The sequence below is a fragment of the Peromyscus leucopus genome, chromosome 18, assembly GCF_004664715.2.
Source record: "Peromyscus leucopus breed LL Stock chromosome 18, UCI_PerLeu_2.1, whole genome shotgun sequence".
Taxonomy (NCBI): domain Eukaryota; kingdom Metazoa; phylum Chordata; class Mammalia; order Rodentia; family Cricetidae; genus Peromyscus; species Peromyscus leucopus.
Genome location: NC_051078.1, coordinates 2,720,260 through 2,741,708, shown reverse-complemented (window position 1 = coordinate 2,741,708; position 21,449 = coordinate 2,720,260). Strand labels below are relative to the sequence as shown.

Here is a 21,449-nt window from a genome sequence, read left to right as displayed (position 1 = left end):
GCACGCACATTCGCTCAGTCCTGGAGTTCAGACATCTGGCTTTGGCCAGCCTCAGGAGCTCACACCAGCCCGGCAGATGCCAGGATTCTTTCAGGCAACACATTGTGTTTTCCTGCAGCTGGAATTTCCCAGGACTGGCTTGTTGACTGTTTTTTAGTGGGAACTGAAGTCAAGGACTCAGTGAATCAGGGAAACATCCCTGAGGTGACCTCTCAGCTTGGATAGAACAGTGGGCCTCTGCAGAGGACTCAGCCCAGACAGTCAGAAAGCATGGCCTTGTGGTCTGGAAGCCTGAGGCCTGGCCAGTCATCTGTGCTTGGTAAACTTCTGCTAAGTGGAACAGCTTTGTAGTCAGTGTAGCTAGCTCCTGCTCATCCCTTCCACGGGTGGCACAGGCCTCCAGGAGATTCATTCAGTGACACCTGGTCCCGGGAGGTGGCTTCTGTGGTTACTTAGGATGAGGTGTACCAGAGCTCACATCAGCGGCACAGGCATCAGGACTTACCTGCATTGTGAGTGGGGACAAGTGAAGAAGGTCTTTTTAATGCAGTTTCTGCGCTATTTGGTTAAATTTTTACTGTGCCTTACTTAAGCAGCAGCTAAGACGTCTGGGTCAAAAAAGCTTGAGCTCTGCCACTGAGTAGCAGTCTATAACTTACGACCCTTTTAGCTTTGGAACGAACCAGTGAGAACCAGTGAGCGGAGTCAACACTGGTTTCCCTCAGCACATTTGACAGCGGGTGCACCGTTGGAACGTGAGAGGAATTTGCTAAGTATAGGGTGAGGCCCCCGAAAGCAATCATGGTTAACAGGAGGGTCCCTGGAGCTGGCCGGCCAGCCAGGCTAGCCAGTGACAAACTCAAGGTTCAGTGAGAGACCCTGCCTCAGAAAAGAAATTGCAGAGTAACTGATGAAGACATCTGCTGCTGACCTTTGGTGTGCACATGCACACACGAACTTGTGTTCACACACACACACACACACACACACACACCATTGCAGGTACACTGTAGGTGAGCAGAACCAGAGAGAGTGAGGAGGTCAGAGGAAATTATGGGGGCACCCATTACCAGAGCAGACTGGGTGGTCGCATACACAAGTCCATCAATCTCCAGATGGTATCCAGAGGCCAAGGACACAAGGCAGAAGCTAGAGTTTAAATCGTCTACGTCAGAGTTCTTCATGTCCTCCACCCTCATGTCCCAGGTGTGGTGAAGGAGCCTTTGCCAGAGGCTCACTTGTTAACAAGAGGACATCTTATCCATAGTGTTAATAGACAAGGTGCCGGACAGGGAAATTACGAAAAGACTTGGCTAGAGAGAATTTACTCTCGAGTTCTGGAAATGGGGAAGTCAGCCTTAGGCCTTCCCTCTCCCTGCAGGGGACCAAGTCAGAGGCACAGAGTGAATGCCCCCTGCTACTTTGCCCTGATCTGGGAGATGGGGTGGGGGAGGGGTCACTGGTGGCTTTGTGCCTCCTGAGGTCGCCAGCGAGGAGGCCTCTGCTTTGGGGGAGGAGGAGCAGGATGGGTGGGGGAGGGGAGGGTACCACAGGGAAATGGAGCCACATTTCCTGGATGACTGGGTGGAGGGACTTCTCTGCTGAGCCGGCCAGGGTGCCTGCCTGAGACCCAGCTCTCCAGGCTGGAATCCCCGCCCCCTCCACTTATCACACTTGATAGTGCACAGCTAGGGAGCGTCCTGCAGAAGCCTCCTGGGTCCTTGGCCTCTGGCCTCTTGTCCCCACAACTTGCCTAGTGAGCTGGACAATCAGCAGGCACGCAGACACAAAAGCAAAGTTTCGCAAGGTTCCTGTGGGGTGCTTTCCGGCCTGGGTGATTTATGAGACAAGGGCATCTCGTTCCCTCTGCAGAACATCCCTTAGCTTCCCTGCCTTCCTAAGCCCGGTTGGAAGTGCATAGTTCTCAGAGATTCCCAGTACAAGCGTCTCTACATATTTATTTATTTCACGCCCCCCCCCAACCTGTGTGGCTCCCTTAGCGAAGAGGACCCAAACAAATAGTATACCACCAAGGGAGGACCTAGACTCTGTCCTTCCTAGCCCTTCTCCCTCTCCCCACAGCAACATTTTGATATATTTAAAATTAACCCTGAGCTGGGGGTGGCGGCGGCAAACGCCTTTAATCCCAGCACTCGGGAGGCAGAGCCAGGCGGATCTCTGTGAGTTCGAGGCCAGCCTGGTCTACAGAGTGAGTTCCAGGACAGGCTCTAAAGCTACACAGAGAAACCCTGTCTCAAAAACCAAAGGAAAAAAAAAATTGACCCAGAACAAACCAATCCTCCCCTGTTCCCTCCCCCAGATCCGGACTTTGTTACTGATGGAAGGAGTCTGGAATCCACCCTAGCTGGCTGTGGAATTGCAGAGTGTAGATGAGGTGTCTGGAGGCAGAGAGGGTGCCTGAGCGTTTCGGGTGGGTGGGGGGTGGAGATCTGCAGCGGGCAGGCCGCCCTCTTTGGTTATGATGATGGAGTGCTGGGTGGACGAGGAAGAACTTCCGCCTGCAGCCCTGGCCTGCTCCCTGGGAAGGTAACGGACCACAAGGCTCAGCAGCCGGCCCCGGAAGCTTGGGCTGAGGAAGTTGTAAAGGATGGGGTTGAGGACGCAGTGCAGCATGGAGAAGCAGTCGATGATTTCGTAGAAGAAGTAGAGCAGGTTGACCAGGTGGCAGTGGAGGAAGATGTGGGTCGCGTGCAGCGTGAGCAGCAGCATCGTCACATGGTAGGGCAGCCAGCAGACGACAAAGACAGCTATGTAAGCCCACATCAACACGCAGTGGCGCCTGCTCTCCGGCCGCCCTTGCTTCCGAAGCCGGCAGGCCGTCAGGATGTTGCAAACTGCAATGAGAGGGAAGGGCAGTAGGAAGCCCAGCACGGTAGCAGACAGGGCCACTGCCAGGGCCCAGGTGCTGTACGTTTCAAAAGGTGCCAGGAAGAGGCACATGGGCTCGGAGCCATCCATCAGCTGAATATGCACCACCTCGGGCAGTGGGATGATGGCCGAGAGGACCCAGACGCCTGCGCACACGGCCCTCCGTATTCGGTGCTGGTGGCGCTGCCAGGAGGGAGACGCGGTGGTGAGGCTGACGTAGCGGTCCACGCTGAGGCACGTGAGGAAGAAGATGCTGCTGTACATGTTGGCAAGGTAGAAGTAATGAGTGAAGCGGCAGGAGAAGCTGCCCCAGAGCCAGGTGTAGTCCAGCATGACCTCCAGCATCCAGACGGGCAGGGACAGGATGATGCCCAGGTCCGCGATGGCGATGTTGAGGATGTACAAGTTCAGCAGCCCCGCCCGGCCCGAGCGGCGCCAGTTGACACATATCACCACGATGTTCTCCACTAGCCCTACCACGAAGATGGCCAGGTAGAGGACAAAGAGGACTACTTGTTTGGCGTTCTCGTTGAGTTCCGTGTGGCAGTCAGAAAAGGTGTGGTTGAAAAAGTGGAGCAGTTCTGTCCAGTTATGAATCTCTTCAAAATCATTGCTGGGTGCCAAAGTGGGGTCGGGGTCGGGGCCGGGGCCAGGGCTGGGTTTGACTGACATGAGGACCGGCCTGTTGGAAAAGAAGAGAGGGTTGTAGAAGAAAGAGAGAGAGAGAGAGAGAGAGAGAGTTCTCCTGAAGGCAGCCTCTGTACCCCCCAGCTAAAAGCCACAGGGGCTAAGGGAATTTGGGAAAGATTCTGGGGCCGAAGAGACACCAAAAGTATGTTTAGAACTCGAACTGTGACTGCTGAAGTTTGACCCGAGAACAGATGTTTTGTAGCAACATCAGAGTTAATTAATTGCTCCCAACAAGGTTTCTTCCTAGCATTGGCAGTGCAGGCTTACCACCGGCCCCAGTGGTCTCCAACACAGATGCACGGACAGACAGACACCCACCCACCCCTCACACCTTTGAGTCACCCCTGGGAAAGCCATTTGCCTCCAGTCTCTTTCCGCCGTCTCCCCAGGGAGAAGACAGTTCTCACCTGATCTCTCCTGGGAGCCCGTGGATGGGGCTGTTAGCGGCCAGGGGGCTGCAGAGGTTGCCGAGGTGGAGCCGGCTCCGCAGCTCAGTAGCTGGAAGTGGCTGGGCTGTCACTGACTGAGGCTCTGTGGGAGAGGGCTGGGGTTTTTCCTGTATCCTCCCAATCCAGTCCAAGGGGACAGGATGTCCCAGAAAGACTGACAGTGTGTGTGTGTGTGTGTGTGTGTGTGTGTGTGTGTGTGTGTGTGTGTGGTGGGGTGTGTGTCAAGCTGCAAGCATCGAAACCCAGACTTGCTGGCTGTATGAATTGGCCTCCTTAAGCCTCAGTTCTTCCTACCTCTGCAAAGTGGGGAGCAACTGCAGTATCTGGTAGAAGTGAGATCCCAAAGCAAAATAAATAATAAATAATTAAATTAAAAATTAAAAAAAGGCCTCATGGCAAAAGACTTATTTACTTTATGTGTATGGGTTTATTTTGCCTGCACGTGCATATATGCACCATGTGTGTGCCTGGTGACTGAGGACCACAGAAGAGGTTGGATCTCCTGGAACTAGAGTTATGGATGGTTGTGAGCCACCATGTGGGTGCTGGGAACCACACCCACCTCGGGGCCTCTGTAAGAGCAACAAGTACTCTCAACTGTCTAGTCATCCCTCCAGCCCCCATGACAAATGTCTTCTATAAATACAGAGATGCACGCTTTCGTCTCTCCCAACTGTAGTGGAATATTATTTTGAGGTGTGTTACTTTTGTTTATGTTGCATTTGTTTAACTCTGTGGAGCTGTGTTACTGTGCCTGTCTAAAACACCTGGTGGTCAATAGCAAGGTAGGAGAAAGGATAGGCAGAGAGAATATATAGAAGGAGGAATCTGGGAAAGAGGAGGAGAGAGAAGCAGTCAGAGAAGGAGGAGGACTCCAAGGGCCAGCCGCCCAGCCACCCAGCCACTCAGCCACCCAGCCACCCAGCCACCCAGCCACCCAGCCACCCAGCCACCCAGCCACCCAGCTACACAGTAAGCCATGGAGTAAGAGTAAGATTTACAGAAGTAAGAGAACAGGATAATTAAAAGTTAAGGAAAGCTGGCAAGCAACAAGACAAGGTAAGACTGGGCATTCATAATTAAGAATAAGCCTCTGTGTGTGGTTTATTTGGGAGATGGGTGGGGCCCTCAAAAAAGCAAAAACAAAATATAACATTCACGTGTGTTGTGTATCTGTGTGAATGTATGGTGTGTGTGTGTGTGTGTGTGTGTGTGTGTGTGTGTGTATACCGTATGTGTGCTGGTGCCTAACAGAAGCCAGAAGAGGGTTTTGGATCCCTGGAGCCAGAGTTACAGGCTGTGAGTCACTCCATGTGTGCATTGGGAACCAAACTCAGGTCCTCTGAAAGAGCAGCAAGTGCTCTTAGATGCTGAGCCACCTCTCCAGCCTCCAAATGAACCATTTTAAACTGTGCAATTCCATGACATTCAGTACATTCCATGCCGGCTAGTTTTATGTGAGCATAACACAAGTTAGAGTCACCTGAAAGGAGGGAACCTCAACTGAGAAAATGCCTCCATAATGTCTGGCTGTCGGGCATTTTCTTAATTAGTGACTGATGGGGGAGGGCCCAGCCCATTGTGGGTGGTGCCAACCTTGGGCAGGTGGTCCTGGGTTCTATAAGAAAGCAGGCTGAGCCATGATGAACAAGCCAGTAAGCAGCTCCCCTCCATGGCCTCTGCATCAGCGCCTGCCTCCAGGTTCCTGCCCTCCTTGGGTTCCTGTCCTGACTTCCTTCCGTGAAGGGCTACCATGTGGAAACCAAATGAATCCTTTCCTTCCCAGGTTGCTTCTGGCCATGGTGTTTCGTCACCAAAGTGGTCACCCTAATGAAGACTCACGCACACTTCTAAGTCATCGTCCCTCCGACAACCCCTGCACCAGCTAAGTCGTGATCTCCACTTGGGCCTCTTCCTGTTACTTGTGTTTGAGCGGCAGGACAAACTCTAGGGAACTTCTCTGCTCTAGCTTTCTCTCGCCCACATAGTCGCAGTACCACGGAGACGCCAGGTCCAGTGGGCAGTGATGAGACCTACCTTGGCTGGCAGGCAGCCTCTCTGTGGGTGGTTTGTTTACACTCGGATGACCACCGCCATGCAGGAAGGGTGCTCCACAGGGTTTATGGGCACAGGCTGCACATGTGGCCAGCAGCAGTTCCTTTTTGCCTTTTTACTGTGGTAGGTACAGCTGGTTTTTGTTTTTGTTTTTTTTTTCTTTTTTTTTGGTTTTTCAAGACAGGGTTTCTGTGTAGCTTTGCGCCTTTCCTGGGACTCACTTGGTAGCCCAGGCTGGCCTTGAACTCACAGAGATCTGCCTGGCTCTGCCTCCCGAGTGCTGGGATTAAAGGCGTGCACCACCACCGCCCAGCAGTATGGCTGGTTTTTAGGATGGGTTTAACAGTTCAGTTACCCCAGGGTTCCTCACCAACCACCACCTTTTTTTTTTTTGGCAGAGGAAATTACCTTTACCGAGCCAAGGGCAGCTTGTTACCCATCCTCGTGGCTGAGGGTTGCGGGTCGACAGTGGCATTTGTCATTTCTGGAGACTCAGTCTAGCTACCACCACTCACCACGTTCCCCTTCCAGCAGCACAGACAGTACCCGCGGGCACGGTGCCCTCGGCAAGAACATTGCCAGTGCCGAGCCGGGTCTTCTTGCTACAGTATGGAACTGACTTGGGTGGTGGTAGTGGGGGATGCCCCCAGCAGCAGTGAATGACTTCCTCTGCCTCTCAGCCTTGCTCTCTTCCCAGTGTCCTTGATAAGGACATGCTGCTTGGGTAATCCACACTGTCCTCGTGACACTTTCCATACACGTGGGACGAATGTCTTCTGTCCACAGATCCTGAGGCCAGTGAGAGGCTGTGAACTTAGCTGTGACGGAGGCAGCTGCCCACCGCCAATCTGCTCTCCGCCTGTGGGGCTTTATGTTTCCAGGGCTGGTTCACACTGGAATGTGTGTTGACACTTAGGAGCTTTCATGGTGGTGTAAATGTTCCATTGTATGTACATACCACCCACGTTGTATTTATGCGCCCGAGGAAGGGGATTTTCAAAATTTGCTAATTAGTCTTTCCTTGTGGTGAATCCAGATAAAACATCTATCACCTAAGTCATATTAAAGGGTACAGTTCAGAGCGGCCACACCACTGTCCTATCCCTCTCCGTGGGAGAGGACGCTGCAGCTCTGTAACTTCCTTCTGCCTCCCCCTTGAGGGCTCTTGATCATTTAAAAATCTTCAGAAAGTTTTTGTTACTATTATTATTGTGTGTGCATGTATATACACGCAGGTGTGTGCCTGTGGTAGCCAGAGGCCAATGTTACCTGTTTTTCTCTGTTGCGCTCCACTTTATTTATTTATATATTTTAAATGATTTATTTTATGTGTTTGTGTGTCTGTACCTGTGTGAGCAACATGTTTGTGAGTGTCCTTGAAGACCAGGAGAGGGTGTTGGACCCCTGGAGCTACATGTGGTTGTGAGCCACTCGACATGAATGCTTCCAACCGAACTCAGGACCTTAGGAAGAGTAGCGAGCTCTCCAATTTCACTTCCACCTTATTTATTTATTTATTTATTTATTTATTTATTTATTTATTTATTTTTCATTCATTCATTCATTCATTCATTCATTCATTTATTTATTGACGGTGTCACTCATTGGATTTGTAGCTCCCCTCTCGGCTGTCAGCTGATCAGCGAACCACGGGAATTCTCCTGTCTCTGCTCTCCCCCAGCACTTCTGTCTTCTCTACCCACAAGGCCATCCTGCCCTTCCCCTGCCATCCTTTTCCCTCGTTTTTTTGGGGGGCAAAGTTTCCTCGTAGCTTAGGCTGGTCTGGAATTCAGTATGTAGCACAGGTTGGCCTTGAACTGTTGATTCTCTAGCCTCTGCCTCCCCAGTGCTGGGACCACAACTGTGGACCACCGTGCCCAGCCCTAGTTCCTCTATGTCTCTAAGCCGCACAGGGGGCGCCTCTGCTGGACCACACTTCCTTCCAAGGAAGGCCTTTCTCTGGTCTCTCCACATTCATACACCGAATACCAGAGCCATGCCTTGGTGCCTTCCTGGCTCGCAGGAGGAGGCATCTCCCCCTAAGCAGCCTTGCCTCTCTGTGTGCTGGCCCTCCTTCCTCTTTACACTCTGCATTTGCAGCAAGAGGGAGTCCTGCTGGCACCTTCCGACAGACTCTCAGAGGGATAGCTACGCCTTAAGGAAGGAATCAGTGCAAATTCTGCAGCTTTCAGGTTAGATATTTTCCCCTTCCGTGTGTGTGTGTGTGTGTGTGTGTGTGTGTGTGTGTGTGTGTGTGTGTGTGTGTGTAGGTTTCTTCCCTTTGTATGTGCACATGTTTGAGTGCATTCATGTGTCCATGTGTGTATGTCTAGGCTCTGTGTGTGTGTGTGTATGTATGTGTGTATGTGTGTATATGTGTGTGTGTGTAGGTTTCTTCCCTTTGTGTGTGCACATGTTTGAGTGCATTCATGTGTGCATGTGTGTATGTCTAGGCTGTGTGTGTGTGTGTGTGTGTGTGTGTGTGTGTGTATAGGCTTCCTGCCATCCTGAGGCATACAGTTTTGCCTTAGGCAGCAAGAGCAGCCACCTTGAAACAATTCCTGGAAATTCACTTTCTCCCTCCCTGCCTAACTGCACTTTTTTTTTCCCCCGTCCCAAAGTATAGACAAGACATTATAATCAACATTACAGAGGAAGGAAGGTAGGAGGGAAGAGATATTGAGGAGCAGAGATAAAGTCTGGCCGCTTCTCAGAGTCGGCCTGGGCAAAGGGCTTAGGTTTTGACCCTGAAGAAAGGCTGAGACAAGCTGTCCCAGGACCCTGCCTGACTTGCCTGGCCTGTGTGGTAGGCCAGGTAGATAATGGAAAGGTCAGGGCTGAAGACTGGCAATGACCCAGCGTCAGCTTCTAGAAGTTCACTGAGCGAGAGGCCATGTGTGGCCTCAAGAGCTACTTTGCCCTCAGGCTCCCCAAAGAATGGGCCCCACCCCCACATCCTGGCTCTTTGGGCTCATTCACACTCCCGGGAGACAACACCACACCACCACCAACTCGGGGACCAGACCCGATTTCACTGATTCTCCTGAGTAGCTGGGCAGATGGACAAGTCACTCCGGCTTCCAGTCTCTGCTTTTCTGTGTGTTTGTTTGTTTTCTCTTTGGCAGGACAGCGATACTTCCGTCACAGAAGTACGGTGGACAGTAACCGTGAGTTGGCAGGAGTCTGGAAGCCACCCTCTCTGGGCTCATCACTCACCGGCCATTTTCCTCTAAATTGGGTCGATACCAACCTCCTCTTCTAATTAGTTGTCTGGAGTTGCATTTCTCAGAAGTATGGGAACATCCCCAAAGGACACTATGAGTCACCAGAGAGTAGATGTGACAGTAGCAGCTGACAGGAACTGAATTGCCACCTTTTTTTTTTTTTTTTTGGACACAGCTGTAAAGGACATTAATTAGCTCAAGAAAAATCTCATAGTTTGTAAAATGAACATTATCGTAGGTGATGAGACAATATACAGAGAGGTTAACCTGCCCAGATCACACTGTTATCAGTTCAGTAATCCTGTCTGGTAACACAGTGGCTTCAGCCATGACCCCTGGCAAAGTAACGTCTGCATACACACATTTTGTCTGCTGTGGACTTTTTTTTTTTTAAATCAGGACTTCCTTAGATTCTCAAAGGGGTCCAAGATGTCCAGATGTTAAAAATGACTGTCCACGGACACCAGCTAGGATGAAAAGATAGAGCTGGACACCTACTTCTGGAGGTGACTCAGCACTGGGAATCCTGGGAAGTCTCCTCAGGCCACTTGTGGGTTTGAGGTGGTCTGGAAAGGGGGCTGAGAGGGGGAATCGCTGTTGACTCTTCCACAAGGTTAAGGACAGCGGTTTACTTACTCTCTGCCTTCCTGAGCAGGAAATGGGAAGGTGCAACTCCAGCAAAGGAAGAGGAAACTTAGAAAGATAAGAGACCCACAGGGCACCAGATACCAGCTCCCGCTCCCCAACCGTGATACTGCCCGGAGATCTCCCAGCATGCTCTGCCTTTGCGCCCTCTTCCTTTCCCATGCCCCCCCCCCTCCCCCAGGCTCTGATCCTTTCCCAGCTTTCTCAACCTCCCCCAGCTGTTCTGTGGATGTGGTAACAGCCTCTCACCGACTCCTGAGCTTTTCGGTTCCAGCTTACAGAATTTTCTCTGACTTCTCCAGTGATTCCTATGGCCTTCAATTTCTGTTTCTGCCATTTTGCAAAGGAGGTAGAATCTTAGACTCCCCAAAAAGTTAGAGTTGGGGGGACTTGCTGAGGTCATCTGGATTCTTACTCATTATAAAGATGAAGAAAATGGAGGCACTAGGGAATCCCATATCGTCAGACAAGGTAGAAGTGGAAAGTCATCTGTCTTAACATTATTTATTATCTATTCGCCTCTGCTGGATGTTGGGTGTGGGCAGCTTTAAACACAGAGTGGTTGTCAGATCTTGTCCTGGGGGTCTCTAAGCCCACCAAAGCTTGACTGTTTGGCTCACTCAGAACACCTTCGTGTTCCTTCGGGCAAATGAAGCCATGCTAGGTCTAAGATGGAATTCCTACAAAGCTACCATTTTTCTCTGAGAAAGACATTTGTTATTGAGCTATTTGGAGCTTCAAGGGAAGATGTTCCAGAGGTGTGGCCCCCTCCTGGAGTCCTTTTAGGAAAGAGGCCAGATCTAGCCCAGTAGGTCTGAGCAGTAGGGTCATAATGTGTGGGCACCATGAGGAAAAGGCCTGACTTCGCCGCTTTGCTGTCTTGACTGTACTGAAATGAGGCCTCTCCAGGTAGCTTAGGCTGGCCTCAAACTTGCAACCATCTTGCCTTTGCCTGATAAGTGCCAGGATTACAGACCCATGCTGCTGTATCCAGTTTAGTTCTAGATCGTTGACCACTGACAGGGAAAAGGGCATCCTTTTAGACGTGGGTTCCTGTCCCTGGCTTAGAAGGATGTTGTAGCCTCGAGGGCTAGACACTGATTTGAATAACCATGTGTAGCTCAGATCTTTACCAGCTTTGGAATATGATGATTGCCTGGGCACGGGGGAGTATGTCCTTACAGTGGAGAGAATGGACTTCACGGGGACGTCTTGGAGTGCATGGTGGCAGATTCCAAGTTAGCATTTGTGTTAAGACTGAAGTGCCTAGAGATGGCCAGCAGAGAAGAATGGCTCTTCCCAGACTCTGGTTTCTTGTCTCAGAAAAAAAGATGTAGTGTTGTAGGACTTGCTGACACAAGAGAGCAATAAGGCCAGTTTGATCCTTACACACTGGGCCAGAAAGTGGTGGAAGACATGGGTAAGGCAAACATGGTTTCGTCTCTACTGGAAGGTGCCTGTTTTATTTTGAGCTGAAGTCAGAGAGTCAGTTGGGCACATCTCTAGAGCCAGGAACCAGATGTGGAACTCCATACACTACTCTAGAGCTTGTGAGTGAGGCTTGCTGGGAAATTAAGGCTGAAATCTATGGTGGCAAGTAGGGGAATACCAAAGTCCATCATCGATCAGCTGAGCAAACAGGTGGAAGATCATAGAAGTGAGGCATGAATAAATATCAAGGGAGGCACAGGACAGGAAGCAAAGTGTAGACTCTCTGCTAGAAGCCTGTGTTCCTCTGTGTCTCCTGAGTCCTCTGTGTCTACGTTGTCCTCTGTGAATAGAGGCCAGGCTCACTTTAGCACAGACTTTATGAGCCTGTCCTCTTCCAAGTCATGTGGCTCTACTTGGTGGTTCTCCTGGGTCTATGGAACCTCCTGCGCTTGTTCAGGGAGAGGAAAGTGGTGAGCCATCTCCAAGACAAGCATGTCTTCATCACGGGCTGTGACTCGGGCTTTGGGAACCTGCTGGCCAGACAGCTGGACAGGAGAGGCATGAGGGTGCTGGCTGCATGTCTGACAGAAAATGGAGCTGAGGAGCTGAGGAGCAAGACATCAGACAGGCTGGAGACGGTAATCCTCGATGTCACCAAGACAGAGAGTATTGTGGCAGCCACTCAGTGGGTGAAGGAGCGTGTTGGGAACAGAGGTACCATTGAGATTCCTGTGTGTGTCTTGGTTTGTGTCTCTGTGTGAAGGGGTCGCCCCTTCATATTCCCTGGAAAGATTCCTGAAGGGGGTTGGGGGACCTGAAGTACCAGCAGCCTTCTGCCCTCCCCTGAACATCGCCTGATGTTTCTCCAGCCCCTACCTGCTGTCTCCCAGGCTCTCTGGTCTTGGTAAGAAGGTGCCCTGGGGAGGATTCACCTCATCACCTTCCTGTCTGTGCTCTGTCATCTTTTCTATGCAGAAAACCTAGACTGCTGGATGCTGGGTGCCAGCTTAGAGCAGGGTCCCTTTCCGGAGGAGAGGATGGACTTGGCCCTGGGCTGTGTGCGCAGGGTATCTGGGGCCGTGCTGGAGTGGATCTGCTTGTCACCTGCCATCCTCTATGGAGGGAGACAAGATGGTTCCTGTGTGCAGAGCAGGCCATGACAAGCTTAGGGACTGACTGGGAAAGTGAGATACCAGGAAGGGGGACCCTTCTTTCATCAAGCTGGTGGTGTTAACTCATGGGCCAGAAGAGCAACCTGGGTTTATAAGAAATCTAAGAACAATCTGAAAGCATGGTGATGGTTCAAACAGTGGAACATGTAAAGCCACAACAATCAGCCTGTAATTCAGCACCCAGTGGATAAAAAACTATTAATATTTCAATCTGTATGCATTAAAATAAATGCATTCTTTTCACTTAAAAAAAGGTGAACAATTTTTACCACCTCAACAATATTTCTTTGAGTGATAATGTTTTGTTTTTTTTTAAGTTTGCAGACTAGATTTCTCTGTGTGGCCATGACTATCCTAGAACTCCATTTGTAGACCAGGCTGTCCTCAGACTCAGAGATCCACCTGCCTCTGCAGTCTCCCGAGTGCCTGGATTGAAGGTGAGTGCCACTGCACACACATCCGGCCAAACTTTTTCCGTACAGTATATCTTCATCATATCTGCTTTTCTCCAATACTCTCACACTCCTACTCACCCAGGTCCATATTAGGTTCTGATTCTCTCCCTAATCAAAATTAAAACAAAAACAAAATAAAAACCCCAAATGAAAGTCAGAACAAAGGAACAGAAAACAAAGAAGAAAAACAATTGTAGAACAAAACATCATGACCCCTCCCCCACTTCCAAAAAATAATACATGGGGTTCATTTTGAGTTAGCCATCTACCAGGCATGAGGCTCCAATGTCACTGCAGTGGGGAACACTGTTGCTCCCTTTGCCAGCAGGTGTCACTTACAGATTGCTGCTTGGTTAGAGGTCAGGCTGTGTTTCCACTTCCGCTTCTCAGTGTTGGATAAAGTCTGGGACCTGTGCAGGTCTTACGTGTGCCGCCACAACCTCTGTGAGTTTATGTGTGCCTCATCCTGTTGTGTCCACAAGACAGTTAATTGAAGTCTTCCATCAACTCTGGCTCTAAAAATCTTCCCAATTCCTCATCTTTATGGATCCCTGAGCCTTGAGGTGAGGGCTTTGATGAAGATTTCCATTTAGGACTGAGTGCTCCAAAGTCTGTCACTCTCTGCACATTGTCCAGTCATGTGACTCTGTGCTCATTCTCATCTATTGCAAGAGCAATGTCTTCTGATGAGTGTTGTGCAAGGCACTGGTCATGAGTGTAGTGATAATGTATTAAGACACATTTTACAGTATATTCCTTGAGCAGAATAATGTTCTTAGGTTTTCCCAAGGCCCATGACCTACCTGGTCTGATGTTTCTGACTCCTATGCAGAGTCAGGTATGGGCTCCACCTCATAGAGTGGCCTTCAATCTAATCAGAAAGTGCCAGTTACTCCAGGTCATTTGTGCCTCTACTGTGCAGTAGATCTTACAGGCAGATCACAGGTGTAGGTCACAGGGTTTGTAGCTGGGTGATCCTGGTGATCACCTTTCCCTCTGGGAGTGCACAGAGTGTCTTCTGGCACCTTGATTGCGAATCAGTAGGCCTGAAGCTGTTAGTCGGACACCTGCTCAACCTCTCCCTGCTCGATGACATAAGTAACTATCATCTTCAGCAATATGTCCTTACTATCAGGTTGTGGAGAACAATGAGTGGCCTTGGCAATAGCCTGTGATGGGGGTTGGGAGTGCGGCTCCGTGGAGACTTTTTGACCAATGACTAAACAGGTTGTAACCCATTACTGGCCCTGGAAGTTGTATTTGGTGGCATAAGATGTCTAGGTTGGGGATTATCTCCCCATTCTATGGTGACTCCATTTAAATTCCTTTCACATATGCATGTATTTTAGGAAGCTTCTAAAGAAGTAGATTTCCATATGGCTTCTCAAAAGAAAAGACAAAAAACTTGATGATAGAATATGGGTCTCCAGAGGGGCAAGACATGCTTTTGAGCCAAGAATCCATATGATTTATTGAGCAATTTTTTGAAATGAGCAAATGCCATGCTTAATGTCAATCAATCACTCTCCAATGCACCTTGCACAGAAATTAACAGTGTGGATATGGTGTTAATTGTAAGCCTTCCTGAGTGGGAACTTGGGGATGCAGGCCTTAAAGACCAAAGGGTTTTCAAAAACCTGTACATGAGGTGCAAGAAAGGGCACCATTTTCTGAGGCCAGGAGTGGAACCTCAGTGCTGTTGGTGATCAGCGATCATTGTCACCTCCCTTTCCTGTCCCTGGGTTTTGCAAGCATCTGAGGAGAGCTGCTCAATATTGATGCTAGACCTCGCAAGACCGGCTTCATCAGAGCCATGAACATAGCACTGTTTTCCAAACTCTTTCCCAATCAATTATACAGTCATTTGTTCCTCAACTACGTTCACCCAGACATTAATCTCGTCTTTTCTTGCTTTTCTCCTTTGTGCTTTGCCCTGTGACCTCTCTCACTAATCCTTCCTTGTAACTGTCTTCTTTTGCCACTAGAACAAAAAGGCAGCAGTGTGTCTTAGTCAGTATTCTATTTCTGTGGAGCGACACCACGACCATGGTAATTCTTATAAAGGAAAGCATTTAATTGGTTCTTGCTTCTAGTACAGAGGTTTAGTCCATTATCAGCATGGTGTGAGGCCTGGTGGCCCACAGACAGACATGGTGCAGGAGAAGGAGCTGGGAGTTCCACATCCAGATCAGTTCTACATGTCTCCTTCCAGACAGCAGGAAGAGTGAGACTCTGGTCTGGCTTTGGCTTTTGAAACCCCAGCACCCAACCACCCCCAGTGACACACTTCCTCCATCGAGGCCACACCCACTCCAACAAGGCCACACCCCCTAATCCTTCTCATGTAGTGCTGTTCTCCAATAACCAAGCTTTCAAATCTATGAGCCTGAGGGTCACATTCCTATCTAAACCTCCACAAGTGAGAGAATAAAACATCTTCAAGGATGGGAATAACTTGTAAAACACAATCATAGTTTCATGGTGTCCAGGTAAACATATGCACATTATATCTTCAATATCCATTCTTTTTTTTTTTTTTTTTTTTTTTTTTGGCTTTTCGAGACAGGGTTTCTCTGTGTAGCTTTGCGCCTTTCCTGGAGCTCACTTGGTAGCCCAGGCTGGCCTCGAACTCACAGAGATCCGCCTGGCTCTGCCTCCCGAGTGCTGGGATTAAAGGCGTGTGCCACCAACGCCCCAATATCCATTCTTAAAGCTAGCAAGTGAGAAGTTTCTTCCCAGGCAGGGATCTGGGCCATGAAGACCTAAAGGAGGGAGGTGTCCATGCTGTGAGCCTAGAGCCTCTGGGATGGGTCCCCAGCCCTGGTTAGGCCATGCTGTTCCTCATTGCATCTACTCTCCAGTACACACATGTCTAAGTGGTCTCACCTTGTTGAATGTGCATTTCACCCATAACTATACCTGTGCTGTGTGACTCTCTCTTCTTCTCACTGTCCCCAGGACTCTGGGGCCTGGTCAACAACGCTGGCATCTGCATCCCCTTGGTTCCCAATGAATGGCTGAAAAAAGAGGACTTTGCGAAGGTGCTGGATGTGAACCTGTTGGGCATGATCGACGTGACCCTGAGCATGCTGCCCTTAGTGAGGAAGGCAAGAGGCCGTGTGGTCAATGTCTCCAGCATCATGGGCAGAGTGTCTTTCTCTGGTGGTGGTCCTTACCCCATCTCCAAGTATGGTGTAGAGGCCTTCTCGGACTCCCTCAGGTATTGGACAGGGATGTGGGTACCTGAGGGAAGCATTGGCAGGGGATTTATTTAATCAAAGTGATTAGGACCGTTCCTAATGGAGAGGACACTCTGCTTTTGGGCTCTTTCACCTCTCTGTCCTGGAGTTCTTTATCTGGAGGCACATTATCATGTCTCTAGGAGAGGGCAGGCAGGACTAAATCCTGAGTTCAGTTCATCATGTCCTGCCGCAGAGGAGGGAGGGCACAGAGGGACGTTACTGTGACAGAACTGGGTCTTTGAGTCAAGAATCCAGCCCCCTAGCTCCATGATGTTTTTGAGTTGGGCTGAACATCTCATTCAAATGGACAGAAAGGTATCAGGCCCCGGTAGGGTCCAAAACCAACACATTCCAGCAAATAGACATGTCTTGCCCTGGACTTAAAACCATGGCAAACGAGAGAGTGAGAGAGGAGACAGAGGAACTGTGTGCCCTTCCCTCGGAGTGGCCATGGCCCCGTTGGCTGTGCCGACCATGGTCGTCATCTGTTTGTCAGGGTCCTGTAGCAGGGCTGGGCTGCAGCAGAGCAAAGGTTGACGATGGAAACCTGGAACCTCTATGTGTAGGTAGATTCTCCTTGGGGAAAGGACAGGCCAGATATGGAACCTGGATGGTCAGCAGAAGGGCTGAGGTAGACTTATGGAGAGCTTAAGAGTGCTCAATGGTATGTTCTTCATGCTGTCAACAATATAACACTTCAGTGGATTGAATCAGGGGAGCCATTAGGGGCATGTACATCCCTGCTGGAGGGAACAGTCAGGGTCTTACCTGTGGACACCTGCAGGAACAAAGTTAGAGATGTCCTGAGTGCTTCCTGGGACAGTGGGGTGGACTGAGACTTAGGAGTGAGGTGGAGGTGACTCTGGCAAGATGGTGACCCTTTGCACCTGCAGTTCATGGAGAGAGGTCTTAATGGTGTCATAGAACAGAAGGCCTAGTTTTAGGTCAGTGAGCTACACACACCAAACCCTTAGTGTGACATTCCAAAGCACAGAGGCAATGCCCTCACCAGGAGTTTAATTCCCATCTGCTGCACAATCCAGATCCACAACTGTGACCTCTCCTCACCACAGGCTCGTGTTGGCACGTCACTGTACTCTTTTTGTGAGTCCTTTTACAGAAAATCATCTAACATTCTTGATGTCTGTCTGTCTTGCAGGAGGGAGCTCTCCTATTTTGGGGTGAAGGTGGCTATAATAGAGCCTGGTTTCTTCATAACTGCTATGGCCAATAGTGACAGGTTATCATCAAATATGAAGATGCTGTGGGACCAGGCCAGCTCAGAGGTCAAAGAGATCTATGGCGAGAACTTCCTGGCATCATGTAAGTGAGCTGAGTGGATCAAAACCAAGTCTAGTCCTGAATCCTTAGTCTCCTGTTTATTTTTCCAGTAGTCACCCCAGGATCTTTCTATTTAAAGACAGAGCATTTATATCCATTTCCTTGGGGTGGGTGTGTATCTGTCTAGAAAAAGGGTCTTGACTTTGAGAACATGCTGCTCTGTTCCTTCTGAACCTCTCATCATCATGAAGCTGTGAGTGAGGTCAGGGATGGGAGGAGGAAGAGGAATTAGACAGTACTTTCCATGAGCTGAGACCAAGATGTGAGTGTGCATGGTTCTTCCTTGAAGCTGGGTTCTGGTCCCCCTGAGGACCTGGGACAGGACAGTGATGACATGGCTTCTGATATAGGATCATACGGTCTAGAGAAACTTTCCTCTCTGGAGCAGGAGAGGTGTAGGTCAACACCAGCTGAATCACTTCTCATTCTGCACAGTTCTGTCAATTCTAAAGTCACTGGACCAAAAGTGTAATGAGGACCTCTCCTTGGTGACAGACTGCATGGAGCACGCGCTGACTTCCTGTCACCCTCGCACTCGATACTCAGCTGGTTGGGATGCCAAGCTCTTCTACCTCCCCATGAGCTACCTGCCTACCTTTCTTGTGGATGCCATGACCTACTGGATATCCATAAAGCCTGACAAAGCTCTGTGAAGCCTACATCTGTTTCTGTAGTTGGGGGTATGTAAGTGTAGTGTGAGAGAGCAGATCCTCAGGAGAAGGAAGATTCCTGGGATCAGGACAAACTTGTCATTGGGAGGGGCATCCACAGGTGCCTGATATTCTTCCCTTCGTATGAACATGATGGTCGTAGCTCCACTCTAGAAACTGCTATTTTTAAACAATGATTCCCATTTTTGGTGAAAATAGAAAGTGACCTTCTATGTCTCAGGGTCATCCATTTTACTTATTTTATTTTTACGGATTTGTTTTTTTATTTATCTGCATGCATGTGTGTGTGTGTATTCCATGTGTGTAGGAGGAACCATAGGGTCCAGGTCATTGCATCCTCTGGAACTGGAGTTACTGGCCGTCTTGAGCTACTCACTGTGGAGTTGGGAGCAAAGATTGAGTCCTCTGGATGAGAAGCATCTGCTCTACCAGCTGACCCTATGGCTAGACTCTTTTATATTTTTACTTAATTAGTTATTTTGAGACAAGATCTCACAGTGTCACACAGGTACATCATGTCCTTCTGAAGCTCTAGCCTTGCTATTGCACATCTTACTTAGGTCTGAAGCCCTGACTAGGGTCAGTGAGGGGATGTAGAAAGGACAGACACACAGACGCATGTACAGAAAAGCTGGCATCCAGTGGCCGGCGTGTGCTCTGATGGAGCCTCAGCTACTTCCTCTGCGACCTGCCTCCTCAGCATGTCTGTTAGGAGCAGCAAAGGGGAAGGGGCTGGTGAGTCTGCAGGAGGACTGAAGGCAGCCGTCTCAGGCTGGGACCTCCAGGAAGCTGCAGTGGCGAGTTTTTGCCACACTGTTCACTTATCCATGAACACCCGAACTTGGACCAGAGGAAGAAGGCTTTGCCAATTCTGAGCCTGACCCATATAGGGAAAGGCTTTGCCAATTTGTCATGGGTCTGAGGCCTTGGTCCTTGTCATGGTGGTGCCCAGGTCACCAGCACACCCTCACTCAGGACTTCACTCACTCAAGGCCTTCTCCTTCCCTACAGTGTCTCTAGTGCTGGGAATGTAAGAGCGTGCCACCAAGCCATGCTGTTATTTTATATTTGATCTATACTTATAAATACTAATATTACACGTGATAATAGAATGGCATGTAAAGGTTCAAGCACTTCATCATAAAGCTCACAGCATCAGAACAGTGAAGGAACAGGGTGTCCAAGATGTAAAGGAGTTAAGAGTTTCCAAATGCTCCTATGCGGTTCATTCAGGTCAGCCCATGATCTATTTGCAAAGAAAACAAAACAGTGCATGGTGGGTCACTCCTACAATGTTAGCATTCTGCAAAGTTGAACAGGAGAATCTTTGTGAGTGGAACAGGCCTGGATTTGAAGCCTCATGGATTCGGATTCACACTTTCTCTACAGCCACATGGACACACACACACACACACACACACACACACACACATACACCCCACCTTTTAGAAAAACCAATGGCATTTCTCCACTGTATAGGCTGTGAGGAAGCTGATCAGGAGGGTTGGACCCATCTGAGAAGTTCTTTCTGGAGCATCAGGGAAGTATAAGTGTACAAGTTGTTGCCCCCCCCCCCCCCACATGCTGGGCTCCACTAGGGGAAGGGGCAGAGCTAGCATCTAGGACAGATCTCTGGCTCTAAGCATGGGTAATGGTCAAGGGCTTCATGATGTGACTGAGCAAAGTGTAATGGGAAGGAAGTGTCCTGTGAAGTGGTCCATGTCCATGTGCTCCACGCTTGGAGAAGTCAGCTTTCCTCCTCCTTCCAGACTTCTTTGTTGGGTGAAGACAGGAGTCTACTCAGAGGGACTCGAGTTCACTGGGGGAAAATGCACCTTCAGGCTCCCTTTTTTAGGGAAGTCCCAGTGTTCACTTTGTGGGATGCAGGTTACTGACTCTAGGGTTTTGAGGTCCCCTTGGCTACTCAGAACTTTGAGAATCCCTTACTCTGTGTTGTCCCAATGAGCATCCTAGGGAAGTCCTGACAGCTGTTCCTGGAGCAGGACAAGGAGGAGGACATCGAGGAGCAGAAGCAGGAAAGCCACAAACAAGGGGAAGGTGGAGAAATAGCAGAAGAAAGGGGAGCTGGAGCCAAAGCAGGACCAGCTAGAGGAGGAGGAGCAGAAGGAGAGGCCGGAAGATGATCGGGTCCTCCTAGGCCGTTTCTCAGTGGCTGTGATACATCACTGACCAAAAGCAACCTTATATGACTCATACTTCCAGGTCACAGTCCATGACTGAAGAAAGTCAGGGCAGGAACTCAAGGCTGGAGTCTAGAGGAAGGAGACTGAGACAGAGACCATGCAAGACGCTTCTCACTGGTTTGCTCTCCATGGCAGGCTCAGCTGGCTTTAAACACAACCCAGGACCACATACTCAAGGGTGGAACCACCGCTGTGGGACAGACCCTCCCACAGCCATCACTATTCAAGGAAAAGTCCACAGACATACCTGCAGGCCAATCCGATGAGGTGATTCCTCAGTTGGAGTTCCTCTTCCCCGATGTACTTAGCCTGTGTCGGGTTGATGAAAATATCCAGCACAATTGACGCACTGACATTGTGACCCACAGTGTATCAGTATTAGACTACAACCTTTCCTTTTTGTTGTTGATTCTCAGATCTCATGCTAATATCATGGTATAAAACAGTATGACTTGGATGTCTCACACTCTCTAAAACATTAAAACCCCTTAAAAGTTCAAAGTCTTTTTAAAACATACAAAGTCTAGTCACTGTGGATTTCTGAAAAATCAAAACAATTAAATATTTTCTTGCTCCAAAAGGGAAGAAACACCCTGTATAAAAACAAGGACACAAGCCGGGCGGTGGTGGCGCACGCCTTTAATCCCAGCACTCGGGAGGCAGGGGCAGGCGGATCTCTGTGAGTTCGAGGCCAGCCTGGCCTACAGAGCGAGATCCAGGAAAGGCACCAAGCTACACAGGGAAATCCTGTCTCGAAAAACCAAAAAAAAAAAAAAAAAAAAAAAAAAGAAACAAACAAAAAAAACCACAAAAAAAAAAATGACACTTAATGAAAATGAAATTCCAGCTGCGTAGATCTCAATCTTGTAGATCAACGTCTGACATCTGGGGCTCACTCATGATCTTCTGGCCTCCAAAGCCTCAAACATCTCCAGGTCTCCAGCTCCGCCATCCTCAGTGCACACAGTTTGTCTCATGTCT

At 49.4% G+C, this 21,449-nt stretch overlaps 2 protein-coding genes across 3 annotated transcripts; one reads left to right on the top strand and one right to left on the bottom strand.

Moving 5' to 3' along the window:
* Nucleotides 1–2,268: 2,268 nt before the first annotated feature.
* On the bottom strand, nucleotides 2,269–4,343 carry Gpr182 (G protein-coupled receptor 182). The gene is made up of 2 exons (XM_028886206.2): nucleotides 3,987–4,343; nucleotides 2,269–3,571 (listed from the first exon to the last, which is right to left on the bottom strand). Exon 2 carries the CDS (start codon nucleotides 3,559–3,561, stop codon nucleotides 2,362–2,364), a length of 1,200 nt encoding a protein of 399 aa, XP_028742039.1. The 5' UTR covers nucleotides 3,562–3,571; nucleotides 3,987–4,343; the 3' UTR covers nucleotides 2,269–2,361.
* Nucleotides 4,344–8,574: 4,231 nt separating this feature from the next.
* On the top strand, nucleotides 8,575–18,486 carry LOC114704785 (retinol dehydrogenase 16-like). Of its 2 annotated transcripts, none has more exons than XM_037196685.1 (4): nucleotides 8,575–12,097; nucleotides 15,969–16,230; nucleotides 17,412–17,575; nucleotides 18,089–18,486. In XM_037196685.1, the coding sequence occupies exons 1-4, from the start codon at nucleotides 11,785–11,787 to the stop codon at nucleotides 18,244–18,246; spliced, it is 897 nt and encodes a 298-aa protein (XP_037052580.1). In that variant the 5' UTR covers nucleotides 8,575–11,784; the 3' UTR covers nucleotides 18,247–18,486. The 2 variants fall into 2 exon arrangements, with proteins under 2 accessions (XP_037052580.1, XP_028742040.1); XM_028886207.2 differs by having other exon boundaries at nucleotides 8,578–12,097; nucleotides 18,029–18,486.
* Nucleotides 18,487–21,449: the final 2,963 nt, after the last annotated feature.

Bases quoted from the DNA above. Each gene is read 5' to 3' on its own strand.
- Gpr182 (XM_028886206.2), bottom strand. From the start codon at position 3,561: ATGTCAGTCAAACCCAGCCCTGGCCCCGGCCCCGACCCCGACCCCACT.
- LOC114704785 (XM_028886207.2), top strand. From the start codon at position 11,785: ATGTGGCTCTACTTGGTGGTTCTCCTGGGTCTATGGAACCTCCTGCGC. The intron at 12,098-15,968 runs GTACCATTGAGA...CACTGTCCCCAG, and splicing joins GGAGCGTGTTGGGAACAGAG to GACTCTGGGGCCTGGTCAAC. The intron at 17,576-18,028 runs GTAAGTGAGCTG...CATTCTGCACAG, and splicing joins CGAGAACTTCCTGGCATCAT to TTCTGTCAATTCTAAAGTCA.